Source organism: Leptidea sinapis, chromosome Z, assembly GCF_905404315.1.
Source record: "Leptidea sinapis chromosome Z, ilLepSina1.1, whole genome shotgun sequence".
Lineage (NCBI taxonomy): Eukaryota > Metazoa > Arthropoda > Insecta > Lepidoptera > Pieridae > Leptidea > Leptidea sinapis.
Genome location: NC_066312.1, coordinates 30,939,388 through 30,960,325, shown reverse-complemented (window position 1 = coordinate 30,960,325; position 20,938 = coordinate 30,939,388). Strand labels below are relative to the sequence as shown.

The window sequence follows — 20,938 nt, the reverse complement described above, 5'->3', positions numbered from 1 at the left end:
TCATTACCTCACCACTGGGCAGTCTCTTCTCGAAAGCAATACCGGACATCGGTGTCTTGGTAGGCGGCAGTAAAATCGCCGCGTCCATACACAACCATTCTACATTCAACGGACGTTTGACCATCTCCGAGTATCTGTAAAAAAAATACCGATATGTAATTTGTAGGCACTAAAATTCCCTTAAATACATAGTAATAAACTAGAGTTTATTCCATTTCCGCGAATTGAGGTGTCTCGCAACACAAGATTTTTTTTTTATGGAAGGGGAGGAAAAACGAACGTACGGGTCATCTGATGTTAAGTGATCACCGCCGCCCACAAATCACAGGAGCGTTGCCGGCCCTTTAAAAAAGTGCACGCGCTTTTTTTGAAGGTACTCTTGAAGGTACCTACTCCTGTCGTATCGTCCCGGGAACACCGCACAAGGAAGCTCATTCCACAGCTTTGTTGTACGTGGTTTAATTGATTAATTCTAGTTTACTTACTCGATATTTACTCTCGTTCGTTGACGTTTGTGTGGTAAAGGTTACTATAACATAAATGACTTTCTTAATGATACCACAGATTGGGAATGGAGTGACCGCCCTCAGGCTAGTAAATAATAAGTTTAATTGTACAATATTACTTTGTAAACATTTTTTCGATGAAAAAACAAAGCTCGCTGAGTTTGTTGCGCCCGTTATTCTCAGGTCTGAGGCATTCATTTTGGAATGGGTGGTAGTTTTAGACTTTCAATAAGTGATGTCACATCCTATTTTGAATAAAAATATTTGAATTTGAAAGTTCTAGAGTTTTGCGATTAAACATCTCCTAAGGATGCCGGAACAAGGCCTCGTTCGTAGATGAATTGGTTGAAGTAGTTTTAATTTGCGCATTTTAACTGGTCGTTTAGTCAAGAGTTCAGCGAGGGCTAATTCTTCAGTGGAAGACCCTACAGGTAATGTTACAGTTAATTAACAGTATTTATTAAATATATGAAAACATTGATAACTTTTTTTAAATTCTCTTTATTTTAAATAAAAGATTTGTATTGTTCTCCAAAAATATTAGTTTTAGATTAAAAAATATCACTTGTATTTAATGTAATTTTATGCCTACCTGCTTTCAAGTACTTTTAAATTATTATATTATATTTGTTAAATTCTTAGTGCATAAGTAAATAAAATGTATTTAGTTGACAACCCTTTTTGAATAAATAAATAATATATATTTTGGAATCCATAGTGCCGATGATTACAAAATGTGACACAAAAGTTTCAGTGCGTGTCATCACGCGCGTACCCCGCCCTGTTAAGCCATGACTAAGAGCGCAAAACCATAGTGCGAGACGGGGCGTGAACGCGAACTCACTACACTCACCCTGATGAAGGACTTCCGAATGGTCCGCGACTAGTCCGTACCAACAACGATGAAACGTGAGTAAAGCCTATTTAAATAAATATATCACGTCATTCCTGGAATTAAACCTAAGAGCTCAATCATAGCAAATTATGTCCACAGTAAGGCCAACAAGAAGAGATCAAGAATGTAAATAAAGTTTCAGGGGTTGAAAACATTTTGTTGTCTAGAGCTACCAGACTGTGAATCCATAATTATAATCAACAACGACTCACAATAACAGCAAAAATCAACCAAAAACAAACAGTTACGGATTCATAATAACAAAAAACTAAGTAAAAAAATACGTATCACTTCGATTGTTATAAACAAGAACACTTGTTCACAAAATGGCGGACCAAATGTTGACAACTGCGGTATTGAATGCTTTCCTGTACCACGAAACACGCCACGAAAGCTTTTGTCGCCCAACTGTCGCCATTACTGCGTACGAGTACGGGACAGAGATTATAATCGCTCGCTATCGCAATATAACTCAGTAACGGTCCGGTTGTTTACATTCTTTACCTTGTCTCGCTGGCCTTGGTATAGTATGCATGCACTCACTCATCCTCGAACATGTCTAGAAAGATGTCGTCACACTTGTAGAAGTTCCTGGCGAACTCCGCCGCCCTGGCCCGCAGGTTGTCAGCGGCGGTCAAGTGACGAGCGCTCGGCACGCCGCTCGAGCCTTCCATTGATATCTTGAGCAGTCGCGCCGTCAACTCGCACGTTACCAAGCGCACCTTAGAAGCTATGAAGTACATGATAATAGTTTATGTAACTTGTTATTAAGTTTCTTAATAGTGTTTAATGCCTAATTATCTTAAGTGACACACACTACTTTTTCTACCCGCATATCAAAAGCCTCCATGATGCATTCAGGAGCCACATATAATGACTACTATTAACCGGTAATGGCGATAATGAAATGTTTTCTGGCAGCTGTCACTTTATTTTTAATTCAGAGACAAACTTGATTTGGCCCCAACTATCATATCATCTTACTTACGTGCAACATCTGTCAAAATTGTTTGCAAATTGACATTTCATTTCGAACTAAACGTCATCTCGACTGATATTAGAGTAGAGTTATTAATATATAATAATTAGAATACAGAGTCTTGTCAGTTAAAGAATGCTGAAAAACAGAGAATTATCGACAGTTTCTTTAATATAGGCCGGTAGGTAACTAATGGCGTAGAGTTAAATATTACAGTTAATACATTCATTTATTTTTAATTTTATTTTTAAGTAACCACAATAGGTACCAATGCCCATAATATATCGTTGGACAGATCTTGACAAGGAAACCTGAAAATCGTTTAAAATCGAGTTTGAGTTTCTAGGTATTCAGGATCAAAAGCTATTCAGGTTTTAATATTTCTCATAGAAGCATTCCATTTCGTCAGTCCCCCTGAAAACGACACCTGGAAAGGTCTTGAAACGCAGGGTTAACTAAAATAATAATAAAAATGTAAATTTTACGCAAAATTTAATGTAAAACACAGTTACAATTACACGCGTTCTAATCCTTTAAAAAGTGTTTAATTTAAAAGGCATAAAAAGGCATTTATTTTCTCAAACTTGATTCCTTTAGAATTAATTTTGATATCATTTCTAATATACTAGATACTACTTCGCTACTAAGCTTCGGAAACAAATGGCGCTATGAGAGAGAAGAAGCGGCGCAAGAAACTCTCCCAGCATTCTTTTTTTGCGCTCTTTTTAATGAAATATACAATATTGTATGTCTGTACAGGCTGTCGGTGTCGGTCACTGTGAAGTAGTACGATTTACGACAGAGTTATTTTTTAATAAAACATTTAAATTTATTTATAGATAATGCCTGAACAGTGGCTGGGACTTTATTATAAAAGTGCACACATTTACCCTTAGCTATTATGTATCTTATAAAGCCTACTATAATTAGTTACAAGCAATCCCTTATTTCTAGTGTTACAGTAATGAAAATCACTATTATGAGCAAAAAGGTGACGATTTTTGTGAACATATATTAAATTTTCATAAATGCACTGACAATGAACAGTCATTAATTTGTAACACGCCTTAATCAAAATACTATTTCCCATAGAGTTACATCGAAAATGAGGTTTTTTCAATTAGTAACACCATAACTTACCAGGCTTAAAACACAAGACAGCTATCGCTATCAATTTATTGATGAGTAGTGCGTTAAAAGTCGCCTTAATCTTCACCGGACTTGACATCTCTTCCACGTCATTTGAACAGCCTTCACGACTTTCCTTTGCATTTGTCTCATCTGGTTTGCAATCACCAAACTCTGACTTGAGTAATGTTTCTAGTAAATCAGAGTTTACTCCTGAAATTAATTGGGCGTTTTTAGTTTCTATAATAATACTTTTAATAGACTTTCTTCACATACTATAAAAGCTATGTAAGTAATATATTTTTCAAATTTGGTGTTTCTGTTTGACTTACTACCTACTAGATAGATAACATTAGTTTCATTTTATTGAAATTTTTTTTATGATAATTAGGGACGAGACGAGCAGGACGTGCAGCTGTTGGTAATTGATACGCTGATTATTAAAAACCCAAAAAACTCTGAGCGGATGATGAATGAACAGTACCAACGAAATTGTCAAGTATATTAAAATTGTAATCTTTGACACAAGCGCGATATTTTTTATTCTTGTCACTTTATCAAATTAGCGAAATTTATGGAGAGTATTCGTTTCTCAATTCTCATTTTTATTATGTAATTAAATTAGATACTTAGTTTTACAAAAAGATAAAGTAAATATATGAATATGGATTAATCACAGCCCTGCATGACTATTCGTTAGTTACGCGCAAGCGCCGACATGTCCGTGTGCCCACCTACCCGCTGCCGACGTCCGTTGGGAAAATAATTACTTAACTCTCAATTAGGGTTACCAAGTAGTCGATTAATATTTAGTTTTAATGTTTTTCTTTTCTTCTTACATAACAAATATAACAAGTATCGTTAGACTATTGACAAATTATAACATAAAATTTATCTTACCCACTAATGATCCATGTTTGTGGCGGAAATGGAAACAAAGTTTTAATAAATATACAGTATCAAAGATAAGTAATTCTATATGTGTAATTAATACAAATAGTGACTCGACAAGGTGTGGTATGAAGGTGCGGAAAGAGTAGTATCTACTCGTATTTAGGGGTGTCACGTACACGAAATTATTTGCACACGTTTGGTATTACTTATAAGTATTAGTATAATTAACTATTTAGTGAAATTTATTATCCAATTATTCGTACTATTTTAAATACGCTTACTACATTTAAAGGAAATGGATGTGCGTCAATATCCTCCAGCAAGTTTTGTGACAACCCTTGTGTATTTTAGTGACTAGACGTCTAAACATTGTTGTAGATATTTAGCAGCAGAATAGAGTAGTTGACCCACTATTTGTAGTTGTTACACATATGGAAATAACTAATAAATTGTATCAAAATTTCATTCGATTTAACAGAATAGAAAAGGGCAGTATGTTTATATACATTACCTTTATTAGTTATTAGGGCATAAAGCAAGCACAATGCAAACAGCGCCTTATAATCATCTTCCTTACAATCCAACGAATCTAGAACAGTCTTCATAAAAGGCCTCGTTTCTATATCCCTACTCTCATTCTCAAGAACACTTTCTAAACTCATCTCTTTAGATGCAGTTGGTATCGACCGCAGCAACTTTTGCTTTTCCTCATCTGTTATATTGTTAAGCTCAGCTTTTGAAGAGGTAGAATCGATACCAGAATCTGGTAACGGCGAATCAGGCATATTCTCTTTCACAACAGATTTCACACATTGTATCTGAGTTATTAAATCTTCGGTAGAATCATTAGCTATACTCGAGGTTTCGCTAATATGCGAAGTGGACGGAAGAGACGTAGATACCAATTCTGGATCCAAATCACAGCTAGAATGATCCGTGTCATAAGCTAAGCCTTTAGCCCCGCTATATTCAGGGGTAGTATAATCTCTGGCATGACATGTTGTGTTTTCTAGAGCTTTCTCCAGGCTCAATTGGGGTTTGGCAAACTCCAATTTAACGTTCGATTTTGCACTACTAACGTAATTATCCAATATTTTTGTTGCCCCATCGTCGAATATAGATAAGTCCGCTTGTAATATAATCCAAGCTAGCGCGTGTACTATTGGAGCGTGGGTTATGATAAGAAATACTTGTGATAGTAAAAATAGGGCAACCACACATGAAACGGACGGTTTGGAGTCATCTTCAGAATCAAATTTTTGGATGGGGTACTTTAGCTTCGGAGGAGCATCGGAACTTCGACCAGATATTATTGCTTCCAAATTCCTTGTTATTACTTCTATGCTTTGTATGTGGTCTCTGTTGTAAGGCGATGTAGTATTGGGACGTTTGAGCTCTGACGTTAAAGAATAGATATACAGTGGAATAAAAAGTTTGTGCAACAAATGTTCGGTGAGTACGCCATTCAAGTCAGGGATATTGAGACATAGGATATCATTAATGTAGTGCAAGTGATCTAAATGTTCGGCTACGAGATCATCCAGCTTTTGCTGTGATTGGTGGCTGGAAAAGACAATCCAATATTAAATACTATTAAATAAAGACGTTATTTGAATATTAATTCATTATTTGCATTGACGTACAACAACTAGACTAACAATCATGCTTAAAAATTGTCTGAAGCAAAACTCAGGGCGTCTATTAGGCAGAAATTTCACTCAGTTTTGTTTCAACCACGCTTTGAATACAACGCCACGCATTGACAAAGTGTTAAGTGAAAAACTGTCCAAATAACAGCATATTATCCAAACTTAAAAAGGATGGAGTGTCGTATATCAGGTAAGTGCCCCTTTAAATTAACAAAATTGTCTTTTCAAACTTGACGTTTTTAATCATAATGCTAGAGACATTTCAATTGCTAAAAATATTCGTGTCACGTGTTTGCGTCTGAACTTCTAATGAGCGTATACAATCATAAACTTTGAAAATTACTGCCTCGAAATAGGGCATTAATTTGGATACATGTTTTAATATTATCTGTATAAGTTAAGGCGACACTAAATGCCAGCGACCTTGAGCGATATGAGTTCACGGCTGGCGGCCTGCCATCTATGTAACAAAGCCAATATTTTCAAAATTCTTTGGTGAAAAACAGTTTATATGCTTACAATACTCGTTATTCACTACGAATCTGAATAAATGAACCTACACAAAAAAGTACAAGCTATAAGAATAACTTTTCTGAGGGAAGTACCAAAAAAATACGTCACGCCATGCCAAAAAGCTTTTTTAACTTCAAAGAAAAGTGGTAGTTCAAAAAGGCTCGGCAGTGTTAACGATAACCAACAGCAAGTATTAGCAACCTACAAATAAGACTTAAGGATATGTGTAACAGGATTAAGTAGTGGCTCGTCATAAGTCATAGCTCGAAATGCTATACTTTCACCACAAAACTGCGTGTTTTCTGCTTACTCTTCGCCTTAATGTATACGTATACACCACGCCCCACGGACTTTTAATGACCTTTTAATAGGGGATTGGGAGTCTAGATGTTTATTATGCGTCAATGATTGAACCCAAAATTCTAACCGTTAATGCGATCATCACTTTGAGACATAAGATCTTAAGTCGAATAAGGTAAGGAATATTTAATAGGAAATTAACTTGAGATGTCGCTGTAAAGTTAATTTCCTGAGCACTTTATATACGATACAGAGGTATTTATTATTATTAAATAACTTTAACTTTACGAAGTTGTCACTTCTGTCCTGTTAATGCACACGTGCGTTTTTTATTTATTCTTTTTCGTAATTTTATTTAAACTGTTTTCATCTTTGTTTAAATCGAATCGTAATAGGTAAGAATAATACTATGATCAACAAGGTTGATCAATGAGAGTTGAACAAAGCATACAAGATTTTATAACGATACGTTACTCGAACAGGTAGCTCAGTTGGTTAGAGCACCGGAACGGAACGCCGGAGGTCGTGGGTTCGAGTCCCGCATCATTCATAAAATTTTGTTTTTCTAATTTTATTTATATGATCAACAATTTAGAATTTCTTGCTGATTCCTCTAAACATAAGCAGCTTTAGAAAAGCAGGTTGGGAGTATTAAAGATAAGAATGTGCTTTTAATCGAATAAAAATATTTGAGCAATTTTATTTGGAATACAAAATTATAATCATATTTGTTACTGCGCTTGATGGAAATAAGATATAACAATAAAACTATTTCAAGAGTAATAATTTCATAGACTTACAAAAAAGTGTAAAGATAAACAAAGCATGCAAGAGAGAAGAAGACCATCTCTAACGTAGATACAGCAAGATACAAAAAGGAAAGCGAACCTATTGTTACTGTAACCGATTTTGATCGACAAGTCACAAACAGTCAGCCACTTTAGAATTAGCTCCTGTGCTAACGTACACATAGACAAATCAAAATTGGTCACGAATTATCGAGCTGTCAGGTCGTCTAATACTCTAGTATAATACTCACTCAGCATCATTCCTGACACATGCATCGAGCTCCAGTATATGTTTTCCTATAAACCACACAAGGTTACTGAAGTACGGTGCCGCAGTTCTGTAAAAAAAATGATTAAAGTTAAACTCTTATTACATTGCCTCAAATAGTTTCGTCCATCTATCGCATGTCGCATTACAGTCGGCCACAGAGTAGGGGTGCAGTACAATCATTAATTTTAGCTACTACTTTAAAGTCTGATTGGAAGAGTAGTCCAAAGCCCAATATCTAAGCTCTGGTTCCTGGGAAAGTGCGTGGGTTCGAATCAATTTGCTTTAGCAAAATATATATATGTACAAATATTTCGGTTATGATGCTGGTATTAATATGTTATTTTGTGAAAAAAAGTTTCACGAGTAAACGAGTTTAGTTCCAACAGTATTGTCGCTGGAATACTCACATGAACGAGAAGCGAGTATAACAATAAAACGAGTATAGTTCCAGTAGTATTGTCGCTGGGCTACTCACATGAACGAGAAACGAGTATAACTAGGAAACGAGTTTAGTTCCAACAGTATTGTCGCTGGAATACTCACATGAACGAGAAGCGAGTATAACTAGAAAACGAGTATAGTTCCAGTAGTATTGTCGCTGGGCTACTCACATGAATGAGAAACGAGTATAACTAGGAAACGAGTTTAGTTCCAACAGTATTGTCGCTGGAATACTCACATGAACGAGAAGCGAGTATAACTAGGTAACGAGTTTAGTTCCAATAGTATTGTCGCTGGAACACTCACATGAACGAGAAGCGAGTATAACTAGAAAACGAGTGTAGTTCTAACAGTATTGTCGCTGGGCTACTCATATGAACGAGAAGCGAGAATGACTAGGAAACGAGTTTAGTTCCAACAGTATTGTCGCTGGAATACTCACATGAACGAGAAGCGAGTATAACTAGGTAACGAGTTTAGTTCCAATAGTATTGTCGCTGGAACACTCACATGAACGAGAAGCGAGTATAACTAGAAAACGAGTGTAGTTCTAACAGTATTGTCGCTGGAATACTCACATGAACGAGAAGCGAGAGTAACTAGGAAACGAGTTTAGTTCCAACAGTATTGTCGCTGGAATACTCACATGAACGAGAAGCGAGTATAACTAGGCAACAAGTTTAGTTCCAACAGTATTGTCGCTAGAACACTCACATGAACGAGAAGCGAGTATAACTAGGAAACGAGTTTAGTTCCAACAGTATTGTCGCTGGAATACTCACATGAACGAGAAGCGAGTATAACTAAGCAACAAGTTTAGTTCCAGCAGTATTGTCGCTGGAATACGCACATGAACGAGAAGCGAGTATAACTAGGAAGGAGTTTAGTTCCAACAGTATTGTCGCTGGAATACTCACATGAACGAGAAGCGAGTATAACTAGGAAACGAGTTTAGTTCCAACAGCATTGTCGCTGGAATACTCACATGAACGAGAAGCGAGTATAACTAGAAAACGAGTGTAGTTCTAACAGTATTGTCGCTGGGCTACTCACATGAAGGAGAAGCGAGTATAACTAGAAAACGAGTGTAGTTCTAACAGTATTGTCGCTGGGCTACTCACATGAACGAGAAGCGAGAATAACTAGGAAACGAGTTTAGTTCCAACAGTATTGTCGCTGGAATACTCACATGAACGAGAAGCGAGTATAACTAGGAAGGAGTTTAGTTCCAAGTATAAGTACAATATTTGCATCACAATCTAACATACCCTGAAATACTTCATGAATTGCACTTCACTAAATTAAACTTTCTGTATACCTGCCTTAGTTGTTATTGAAATAAACAAAAATCTTAATCAATACAGCTACCACTATAAGATCGTTTTTTATAATAGTGGTCCCATCTAAAGTCGGTTAAAAATACGACACTTACCTACGGAATAAATCATTATTCACCAATTAAGATAAAAATACATGACACTTAGTGTATACAATTTTATTATCAAGCATTAATTCTAGTCAGCCATGACCCCGGTTATCTCAATCATATAGAGCAATAATTAATTGCAACAATATAATTTATACTCTCGACTTGTATTTATTGTAAATGTAGAATATTTTTATTTTTAATTATAATAGCATATTGTTATGCTGGGGACACACATGCGTCTATGGTCACGAATCTTCGTATAACACGACACACGCAGATGTGTCCGGCTATTATCGGCTATCGTCCCTAACATTCGGGTTGCGTCACAATACAGTAATAGAACAGTACTTTAACTTCATACAGGGCGCCCGAATCGACGCACATATACATAAACACCATTTACACGGTCTATCTTGGGAAGACAAAACTATTGACGACCTGTATAGCCGAGTGGTTAGCGATCCTACCTACTAAGCTAGAGGTCCCGAGTTCGAATCCCGGGAGGTGCAAGCATTTATATGATGATTATTGATGTTTGCTTCCGAGTCATGGATGTTTATATGTATTTATGTATGTTTAAGTAAGTATATTGTATTAAATATATCGTTGTCTTGCAACCCATATCACAGGCTATATGCCTAATTTGGGGCAAGATAATTTGTGTAGAAGTGTGTCAATATTATTATTACTGAGTGCCACGCCGTACGCCGCCGAGTCTAATCACTGTCCGAGTTAAATTAGCAGCGCTGCGCAGTCCGCGTCGTCAATCTTTTTATATGTAACTTTACTGTGTTTCGGTCTGAAGGGCGCCGTAGCTAGTGAAATGTACTGGGTCTTAACATCTTATGTCTCAAGGTGACGAGCGTAATTGTAGTGCCGCTAAGAATTTTTGGTCTTTTGAAGAATCCTGAGCGGCACTGCATTGTAATGGGCAGGGTGTATCAATTACCATCAGCCCGTATTTTCATAAAAATAAATAAATGTATCGACCCTAACGGTCAGACGAAGGTATAGATTATAAGGAGACCGCTGAGTTCTATTTTACTTTACTCTTATTTATTTATTAAATAGAAAAAAATGGAGTGAAGCAATGAAACAATGTTGGAGTTCCTCCATAACTATTATGAAGCTAAGCCCACAATACTTCTAAATCTAAAAAAATGTACACCACAAAATACATTTGTGGTGGCTAAAATAGAGAAACCAGAAAGTCGTCGTCCGTAACTTAACGTCTGGAAATGATTTCGGCTATCTTGGATTATTGCACGTAATTCATGCAAAATATAGAAGCCGTTAATACGACCACCGCCCTTTTTACGTTTACTTTTAAGTGTCAAAACGCACCAATCCTGAACCTTCGGCGTTAAACGATAGCTCAGATTGAACTTTCACTAGAATGATCTAGGTTGACTATTAATAAATGAAACTTTACGGATTCGCTGTAACTATTATTATTATAATATAATAACACCAATAATAATAATAGACCAAGTTTTAGCTTCCAGCTTATTATAATTAGCTGCTAACCTGTTAACAAAAATAAATATTAACTATGCTAACAAAACAAATCTTTTACATTAAAAATGTCATTGCGGGGAAGCATACCAAGAATACTGACAGCATTTCCACGTTAGATAGCTAGCCATGAGCCTAGATCACCGTTCACTGAAACAGGCCAAGTGTCTCGACATAAACCGACATATTCGCGAATTTTTTGTCTTCGGCAGTCAAAGCAGAAGCCCCAGCACGACGTAACTTGTACAAGAGAAGGAGCCACAGAGTCGACGCAAGTAGCGTCCCACACCACCGCCCTTCCCCGTGCCCAAGCCACCAGGGTCATTCCATCAAGACGCTTGCCAACGCGGCGGGTACCATTTGGCTCTAAAACAGCTGGTATATTAAGAGCGGCAAATGCCCTGCGGATGACTTCATCAATGACCCGTGACGCCCAAGAGCATAGATGCTCTAGTGTAGATGTGGTGTTCAGGTAGACCTGAACACCACATCTACACTTATGTGCTAAGTGAAGTCGTGTAGTGTGGTATGTGAAGTGGTTCATTCAGTTTTATACCTAGCCTGAGTAATACATATTGACGGCGTCATATTATCAAGAAGCGTTCAAAATTCCAATCGTCACAGAAGGCAACACTTGTAACCAGAATTCCAGCTCATTCTGATGCTCCCACATCCCTTATAATCATACCTCCACTAAACTTCGTGGTCTTCTCTCGCCGCGCCCACATGGGCGCGGTGGGGGAATGCTGATCAGGACTTTTCGTCCCCTGCAGCAAGGATCACTCGCCGCCCGTTGAAACGGGCGGGTCATTGCGGGTGAGAGTCGTTGCTCTCTGCGGTCGTCTTCTTTAATTTATGGTATGGTTGGGGGAGCGCCCCCCCCTTTGTGGTCATCTTTTTGGAGCTGAGGGAGCGCCTGTTCCCTCAGCTGAGATCCGGTGATTGTTGCCGGTTTGCGCGGGCCTTGACGATCAGCCCCGAAGAAGAGGGAGGGCGATCAGCCGAGCCGCGCGCAAACACGTCACTCTACATCCTCGTCCCGCACGAGATCACGCGGGTAGCGGCGGCTGTCAGGTGGCCGCGCGTGCCAGGGGGCCAGATCTCGCAGATGATGGAGATCGGACGAGTCGGCACGCGCGAACATGTTGACGGCGAGACGACGAGTGAAGTCGTCCAAGCCCTCGACTCTTAGGTCCCTCTGGATTGTTTGGTTCCTCACGTACCATGGTGCGCCCGTGATGCGGCGGAGGATCTTGTTCTGCACGGTTTGCAACCTTTTCCGGTTAGTTAGATTCACGAGCGCGTACCATGCAGGCGCGGCGTACGTGAGTCGGCTGCGTAGGTGGGTTTTGTACACCAAGACCTTCACCCTCAGAGGGAGGCTTGAGGAGAGCACTGGACGAAGTAAGGCCATCGCGACGTTTGTCGACGCGATGGTCTTCGTGACGTGCTCGTTCATGTTGAGCCGGCGGTCGATGGTGACCCCGAGGTACTTTACCGTCGGGGACCACGAAATGTCCTGTCCGTTTAGCTGCAACCTATGCTGGCCAGTGTGCACACTCCCAGTCGCGAGCGCCTGGGTTTTGCCAACGTTCACCGATAGCCGCCACTTACTGTTGCTAACAATATTATTTTCCATTTGGAAACAAATACTGAAAGCGCGTTTTAGATTACATACATACATTTGTGCTAGCACCATCTATCGGCAAACGATGTAAACATAGATAATGCCGATATTGGCCCTGTGTAATCGATCTCGAACACATTACTTCGGTATGATAAGTGCGGCCGATGCATTATTGTCCTACCAAGTCGTTAGTAGTTCAGTTAATTAATTACCTGTCTCTAATAAATCTAAGCATGCTTGCATCTTGCACTCGATAAACATTTAACGTAAGTGTCCTCACTGCAATCCGTACCATGGACTCTGGATGGTTGAAAAACTTGATTGCTTCTGTGTAGAGCGGAAAATCTTTTGTATGCTGAAATAATATTTTACATTATATTTTATTAAGATATATGGATGGCTTTATATAAATTTAATTATAATTAATTTGTAACATAATTGTCATTTGTGTTTATGAAAGCAAAATAAATGAATATTGAATTTAACCTCATAAATGCAAGTACTTTTATACAGAAAAATAAGGCAAAAAGTGTGAAATTATTGATAACCTAACCATTTCAAAATATTCAAAAATGCACAAGGAAAGTGTTAAAAGTTTTCACTTCTGTCGGCACTCCCGGAGTGTAACCCGTATTTTTTTATGATAATAAGGGACGAGACGAGCAAGACGTTTAGCGTATATATTACAATTCCCTGCCTATTACAATGCAGTGCTGCTTAGTATTCTTGGAAAACTCTAAAATTCAGAGTGGCACTACAATTGCGTTCCTCAAACTCCTCATCCTCCTTGAAACATAAGATGTTAAGTCTCATTTGCCCAGATATTTCACTAGCTACGTCGCCCTTCAAACCGAAACACAAAAATGCTTACAAATTACTGATTCACACAGGCAGGAAAAGGAGCCGTTGTGGTACACATTATCTAGCCGGCATCCCGTGGAAAGGAGCCTCCTACTGGTAAATGCACTTAGTCGCCTCCCTATTCTTTATATGCCCCGGGGAAGCACAGGGCCATTAAAGGCGTGCCATTGAAGATACCATCATCAAAATGTCACCTAAATGCCTGGCATTGTTAATGGATGCCACATATTTATTCATATTCACATAATCAAAGTTTTAAAGTTTTATTTAAAAGTTTTTATCTTTTTATTATATGTAACAAAAATTTCCAGTTGTAACTTCAACAGATACAAATCCAAAAGGTTTGTGAACCAACTTTTATGTGGTAAAGGTTACTATAACATAAATGACTCTTAATGATACCACATATGGGCAATGTAGCAATCACCCTGAGGCTGATCACCTTGATGTTAATCATTTGATTTAATAAGAGAATTATAATCCTATGTTGAATAAAGCATTTGAATCAGAATATATAACATCACTTACCTCATTATAAAAGAAATGTATCGTATGATTGTTTAACTTAAGGCTGAGTGTTTTTAGGAAAGATATATAATATGCCATTACTTCTTCATCAGACACATCAAACTTATGGACAATAATTGAATTGACATGGTTGTTGCTAAGTAAATAATCTGCAAAATAAAGTATGTAGCATTATTATTGTACAAATCAAATAAAATCAAAATCACTTTATTTATCTAGGTCAAAGAAATTACACTTATGAATGTTATAAGATTTTTTTTTCTTTTTCATTTACCACCATTGGAAAAGGTCTAGCTCCAATGAGAGATAGTGGTACAAAACTCATTGCCACTATTTTAAATATATATTTAAAGCATCAATGTTTCACAAAGTGATGCAACATAAATACTCAAACATCAAATGCTCAATATCTAACAAGATTAAGTCAAAGAATAAATGTTAATTAATAAATAACAACACAGGTGATATAGTGTATAATAGATGCAGCAATCCATACACACTGTATAAATAAAGGTATTATTATATTTATAAAACAATTAAAAAAAATACTTGTATAAATTTAAGAAACTATAAATATATTAAATATAATTTCTTGGTTTGATTTTCCGATAACAGGGTCATCCAGCCACAATTAGCAGCTGTTCACGAGCATGACACATGGACCAGCCATCCCTGTGACATAATTTAGGAAAGGGAATGAACCACCCAACAACTTCAACACAATCAATGTCTTGTTATTAACTCCCAAACAGTAACATAATATCACAATAAAAAAAACCTGTGAAGTCATGAGGCCTGTTTAAGTTAAATAATAACTTGGCTGGAGGCATATTATTAATACGGGTGGTTGATCAATTGCAATTAATAAGAGCTTGGCTAGTCCTGAGGGATAAAGTAAGAGATTCATTCAGCACATTAATATGTTGCAGCCTGTATCATCACAGATTTATAAAAAAAATATTATATGATTTGTGAAACTCTTGTTAACATGTCAAGTGTGTGTGGTATCAAATTTCAAGTGTACAACACTCCTGTGTAACCACATTATGGTGTGCTGTTGTACAGAGATTATTTATTAATGTCTGATTTGCTAAATGAACTCATGTGATTAAGAACCAAGACTACAGCGAATCCAATGTGTTCCAATCGAGTCAACCAGCTCTTCTGATTATTAACCAAATTAAATGTTGTAGAATAATAATATTATATAGGCATAATACTTACAAAGAGATGTCTCATTTCTGATGTTCTCAAATAATATATTTAGTGTCTGCAGCAATTGGACGCACACAAATGACGATCCTCCACACTTCTGTCTCATTATCTTGAGGAAATATGATAGCATATTTTTCTCTAGGAAGAAACTGTAAAAATTATTTCATATAACATAGTGATCTGTGCAAAAATAGATATTTTATAGGAATATCTTATTTATCCTGAAACTTTCAACTTTTTAACACATTAGAAATAAGAATTAAGATATTGCATACAAATTTATAGTACTGATAGTAGCATTATTAAAGAATACTTTATTTATTGAATACTATTATTGCTATTTACTAAAAGTTGGACCATTGTGCCATATTAGAAGTTAAAGCTTTTATTATGCTTACATAAATAGTAAAATACTTTTAAGGTGAAAAGTTGAAAGCTTAACCCCCTTATTCATAATAGTCTGCTAACTTAAAGCATTGCTAATTCTCACTCTGTCTTCTTCTATTGACCTAAGTCAGAATGAGAAAAAACACTCCTAAGCGGCTGTTTAAAGTTAGCGGACCATTATGAATAACAGGGTAAGAGTTCACAGAACAAGTGAAGTTAAGTAATGCGAATGTGTACCTCAGCAAATATCTTAAGAGAAGTAAAAATACATGAAGTAAGTTGATAAACAATGATAACTTGGTGTCATGGTCACTTCTTTATTGTCCACAGGTATTGTTTTAACAATTTATTGAATTGAATTAATTTGAATTGAGAATAGACAATAGGCAGCACAAGTACAGTAAAAATTGCTTAGGATGATTTCATTTCACAGGGACCCAACAAACATCACACCATAGGGAAATATAACATACTAACATAATATTATGCTCTAACATCATATTTGTAGGTATTAAATTATACATTTATAAATTAAATTAAATATATAGTGTAATTTTAATTGCATTATTAAAAGTAATCACTTATTTTGGTTTGACATAATTAAACTTTTGCAGTGCGTCTTCGCTTTGCTTTAAAGAAGTTGCAATGCATCTTAATTCACTAACAGCTGATAATGCCTGGGTGATTGATAAAATCGGAGTTGTTTCATCACTCACTTAGTGCTCCTTTTTGTGTATTATGCAAATTCTCAATAAAATCTTCAAATGATTGAATTTTATAGGGTGCCAGATTGTTATGAAAAGAAGAATATCCAGGAAAACTCTATAGTATCAGGGGTTCTCATTCTTCTATTGTTGGCATATTAGGTGTATTAAACGGGATGAAGAATCAAATGAAGCATTAAGAAATGTATGAAAAAATGTCTTAAGTTGTTCTAGTATAAAATAGCATATTATGCAAGAAATTGTATTAAGCGGGTTCTACTGTATATCTTTTCTAGCACAATATAGCACTAATTACCTATAAGAAATAAAAATTTTATGTTGAATTACATAGGATATTACAATTGGATAAGTATAGCAACAAGAAAATTAAAAAGTTTCCAAGTACTTTCTTATGTGTTGTAAATATAATATAGTATACTCACTCAAAGACAGAGCTGTCGTTTTGATCACCCCATATTAATATTTCAGCTATACACCTCAATGACTCGACTAATACACCCCGATTACTCTCAGAAACAGTTGTATTCTTGCACAAAACATTGTGTAGATATTTTAAGCGTTCTAAAGAATGTGGGTTTTTCGGGCGACCCCACCCGCCTCCAAACCAACTCCTACTTCTAAACATCACTTTCTTGTTAGAATTGTAAGCATAACAAAGCTATGACCATGAGGAAGAAGCTAAAACATGATACTCGATTTCCGTATCGTCGTTAGTATTTCATAAGTGTTTAGAGACATGGTTACAATAATTTATTAGGCTTAAAAGACAGCAAAATTAAAACCAATAAATGAGAGTTCACAAATACTAGTAGAACGAGAAAGAAATAATTTTTAATGTGTTATTTTTATTTTATTTAAGTTACTACACACAACACAACAGCTGAAAACACTTCCTGTCTGAGGACATTGGAAACTTGACAGTTGACAGTTGACACACATATTTTACTTAGACTTTGTCCAATGACTGGGAAAGGCAAAAGCAAAGCCATACAGCCATTGACAAATGTAACTGAATAATCAATCCCATTGACAATAATTATTGTCATCTTATTGTTACAGGCAGAATTTTTTCATTTTCACATCATAATATCAGTCTTAACCTTAGAAGACTAACCTCCGTCGAAACGACGTAAGTGTTTTAGGTGTCGAGAAAATGCTTACTTTGTCCGTCGTTATGACGGATGGTTAGCTTTAACGTAACTATTTTGTATTAAAGTGTGAGTTAGTTTTGTATTATAATTGGTTTACTTTTTGGAGATATTTTGTGAAGAAGTAGAATTCAGCTTAGTTGTAACTAAATATCCGCTTTGATAAGTGAGGAGCTGCATTCAGACAATTTAGAGGACGATTCTGCTAGTGAACAGGAAGACTTCATCGTTGAAAATGACGTTCAAGAAGTTGAAATCTTTGAATCCTTGGACACCGAATAATACCTTCCAGCTGAGGAACAAGTTCTTTCTTGTAGGTGTTCCATAAATTAAATTGAAAGATCTTCGCGCATTATACAGGTACCAGCGTACATTAGAGTTTGAAACCGGCACGTATGGGCCAAAAGATTGTACCCACCAGAGATTTCATGAAAGGATTATACTTACAGCTTACAGAACCTTGGCTGAAAGTAAGGCTGGCAGTAACTAGAATGTCTAGCTGAAGCGAACATCCTCATTGTTTTTGAATTGCTACGATACTCAGCTTCGGTCGATTAGGGCAGACCTTGCACGCCCTGGTACATTATCGGACACTGAACCTGGTACCTCTGAAGAGGCTAAGACATCTACAGGAACAAAAACCCGTAAAAGTAAAACGTGCAGCATATGCCAATAGACAGATTGCATTCAATCGTTGCGTTGTAAAAATTCTAAATAAAATCTATGCTCCTAAAGAAAGTAGGACATCAAAATTTGAATAGTTGCTTTCTGCTTGCAATCAATCAATTTAACCGCATGCAACACAGAGGTCCTCTGGTGTACGTGAGAGCACAGGGTGTGGTGTTTCCTTATCATCAGGCAGCCTCTATGCTTTTTGTCATTTTATTTCGTTCGACAAACACAAATTTATTAATATAGAGCAGTTTTAGACTAGCGTTTTATATGCCCGTTTTAGCTCGGTTTTGGAAAAACATAAAGGCACAAGGTATAGGACACAAGTGTAACGAGCGATGATGCGCGTTTAAGCTTGAATAGTCGTAAACCATATAATAAGTTATAACTATAACTTTTTTTTACTTTACATATATTGTAACTGAAATAATTTGTAAGTGAGTGATTGTCACAATGAGTTTCTTGCCACTTCTCCGTCTTATTAAAGGTCAACCCTCAAAGGCGGTGGATATAAAAAGAAAAGTCATTTCCTTGACCTGCATGAATAAAGTGATTTTGATTTGATTTCCCTAAAGGATTGAGGTTTTGATAACTGTTTGTAAAAATATAATATTAATTGTATATAATATTAATTACAAGTATAAGCAGAATTGTCAAATTGTAAGTAAGTAGAGGTATTTGGTGAGTAATGCATGATATTATGTAGATTAAGATTATTTTTTTGTTGTTTGCTTGAGTTCTCGTCACATGCTTCATAGCTCGCTTTAATGTCACTACTTTTGGCAGCGACATGGGATGGTTCGTCCCCTTCCCTAACATATGGTTTGAGGGAGGCGATGGCTGGCTCATGCGTCATGCTCGTGAACGGGCGATGCTTGTGGGGGCAGGATGATCCTATTGCCGAGGGCTCTGCTTCAGATTCATAAAATTTATAAAATAATATATACTTTTTTATATATATTTATTCACGGTGTGTGTGGATGATGCAGCTACTGTACTCAATAACTTAACGCATTGACTATTTGACGTTTGAGTATGAATAAAGTTATTTTGATTTGATTTAATTTGTCAGCCTTAGCATCTCCAGTTAGTTTGTAGTTGACACCTTAACAACTTTACATTGTAGTGGATACATGCCACAGTCAGTCTGATGCAACTATCCGTCACACTCAGAATTTTTTAGCCTGTATGCTGAAACCGTATACCGCACGCAGAAAAAAAACGCTGTTCTGAAATTGCTCATATACTAGCTACCTTTCTGGATTTAATGCGAATAAACAAGGTTGTGTTCCAAGAGATTGTGGGCGGCGGTGATCACTTAACAACAGGTGACCCGTACGCTCGTTTGTCCTCTATTCCATAAAAAAAAAAAACAAAAAAAAAACAAACAAATATGTTTTATCTACATTGACTAACCTGAGGCTTTTGACACGATGGATCATAATGAATTCTAATAGAGAAACTAGCGTTCAATGGCATTCGTGGAAATTTGATGCGATGGTTTAAATCGTATATTTGTATATTAAGATACTAGCTGACCTGGCAAACGTTGTTTTGCTATATAAATTATATATTATCTAAGCCTTCCTCGAGGTTCAACGAATGTATTACAAAAGATTTCATTGAGATCGGTTGAATAGCTTAGGAGTTATTAGGGAACATACAAACTCTTTTATATATATATAGATACTTACATCATATTATATTGGTGTTTCTTGAATTCTTGCTCTATGCTGACAACTGAAGATTTTTCACGCAATAACAATTATACTCATCTAGATATCTTTGCTTCTCGTGTTGGATAATTTAAAAATAGTTAGTCAAACGCAGATCATCCTCCAGATTTCAGATTTCAGATTTGTCTCAGTTTGTTGGATTGGACCAGTAGTAAGATGATAGAACTAGCTTCTTTGCACGGGAGACCAGCTGGAGCGGCGCCATTTTCTTCCTTCAAGCAGTCGAGTACCATCGACGAAAGTGATTCATCTGTTCATGACCCACTTTGCTGATAATTCTTTTAAAATCATAAAAATCGGACGTGGACGTGGTATGTTCAAGCGAATTTTGACCTACTTCTTTATTATGACTTTAGGAAAATGTGATCATTAAGGTAGGTCACGATTTCATTTTGTTTTCTCTTTTTTTACTCGTCTGTGGTACTAGTTTGTCTTTCATTTAATGGGTGCCGTAGCTGTGGAAATTTTAGGGCCAATGGTACTTAACATCTTATACATCAAAGATATGACTGCAACTGCAATGCCTCAGATGGCCCTGCATTGGTATGAGCAACTTCTAGCTAGACTAGACACTTTTTTTGTTAAAAAACAAATAGGTACAATAAAAAACTGCATTTTATAAATAGCTTTTAATACTTATTACAATTAATACTTATGAATTATCTTAATTATAATTATAAGATATTATGAAAAAAATATATATTTATTATATCAATTTAATATACCTTAAT

The 20,938-nt window shown here is 36.4% G+C and overlaps 1 protein-coding gene across 1 annotated transcript in view; it reads right to left on the bottom strand.

Moving 5' to 3' along the window:
• LOC126978628 (protein CLEC16A homolog) overlaps positions 1 to 17,533 on the bottom strand; it is a 36,159-nt gene extending 18,626 nt beyond the window's left edge. Inside the window, exons 1-9 of the mRNA XM_050827612.1 lie at positions 17,074 to 17,533; positions 15,549 to 15,688; positions 14,325 to 14,473; positions 13,148 to 13,290; positions 7,904 to 7,990; positions 4,914 to 5,965; positions 3,521 to 3,721; positions 1,945 to 2,131; positions 8 to 134 (exon numbers count right to left, since the gene is read on the bottom strand). Coding sequence (XP_050683569.1) covers positions 8 to 134; positions 1,945 to 2,131; positions 3,521 to 3,721; positions 4,914 to 5,965; positions 7,904 to 7,990; positions 13,148 to 13,290; positions 14,325 to 14,473; positions 15,549 to 15,688; positions 17,074 to 17,276 — 2,289 coding nt within the window. The 5' untranslated portion in view covers positions 17,277 to 17,533. The remainder of the gene's footprint in view (positions 1 to 7; positions 135 to 1,944; positions 2,132 to 3,520; positions 3,722 to 4,913; positions 5,966 to 7,903; positions 7,991 to 13,147; positions 13,291 to 14,324; positions 14,474 to 15,548; positions 15,689 to 17,073) is intronic.
• Positions 17,534 to 20,938: the final 3,405 nt, after the last annotated feature.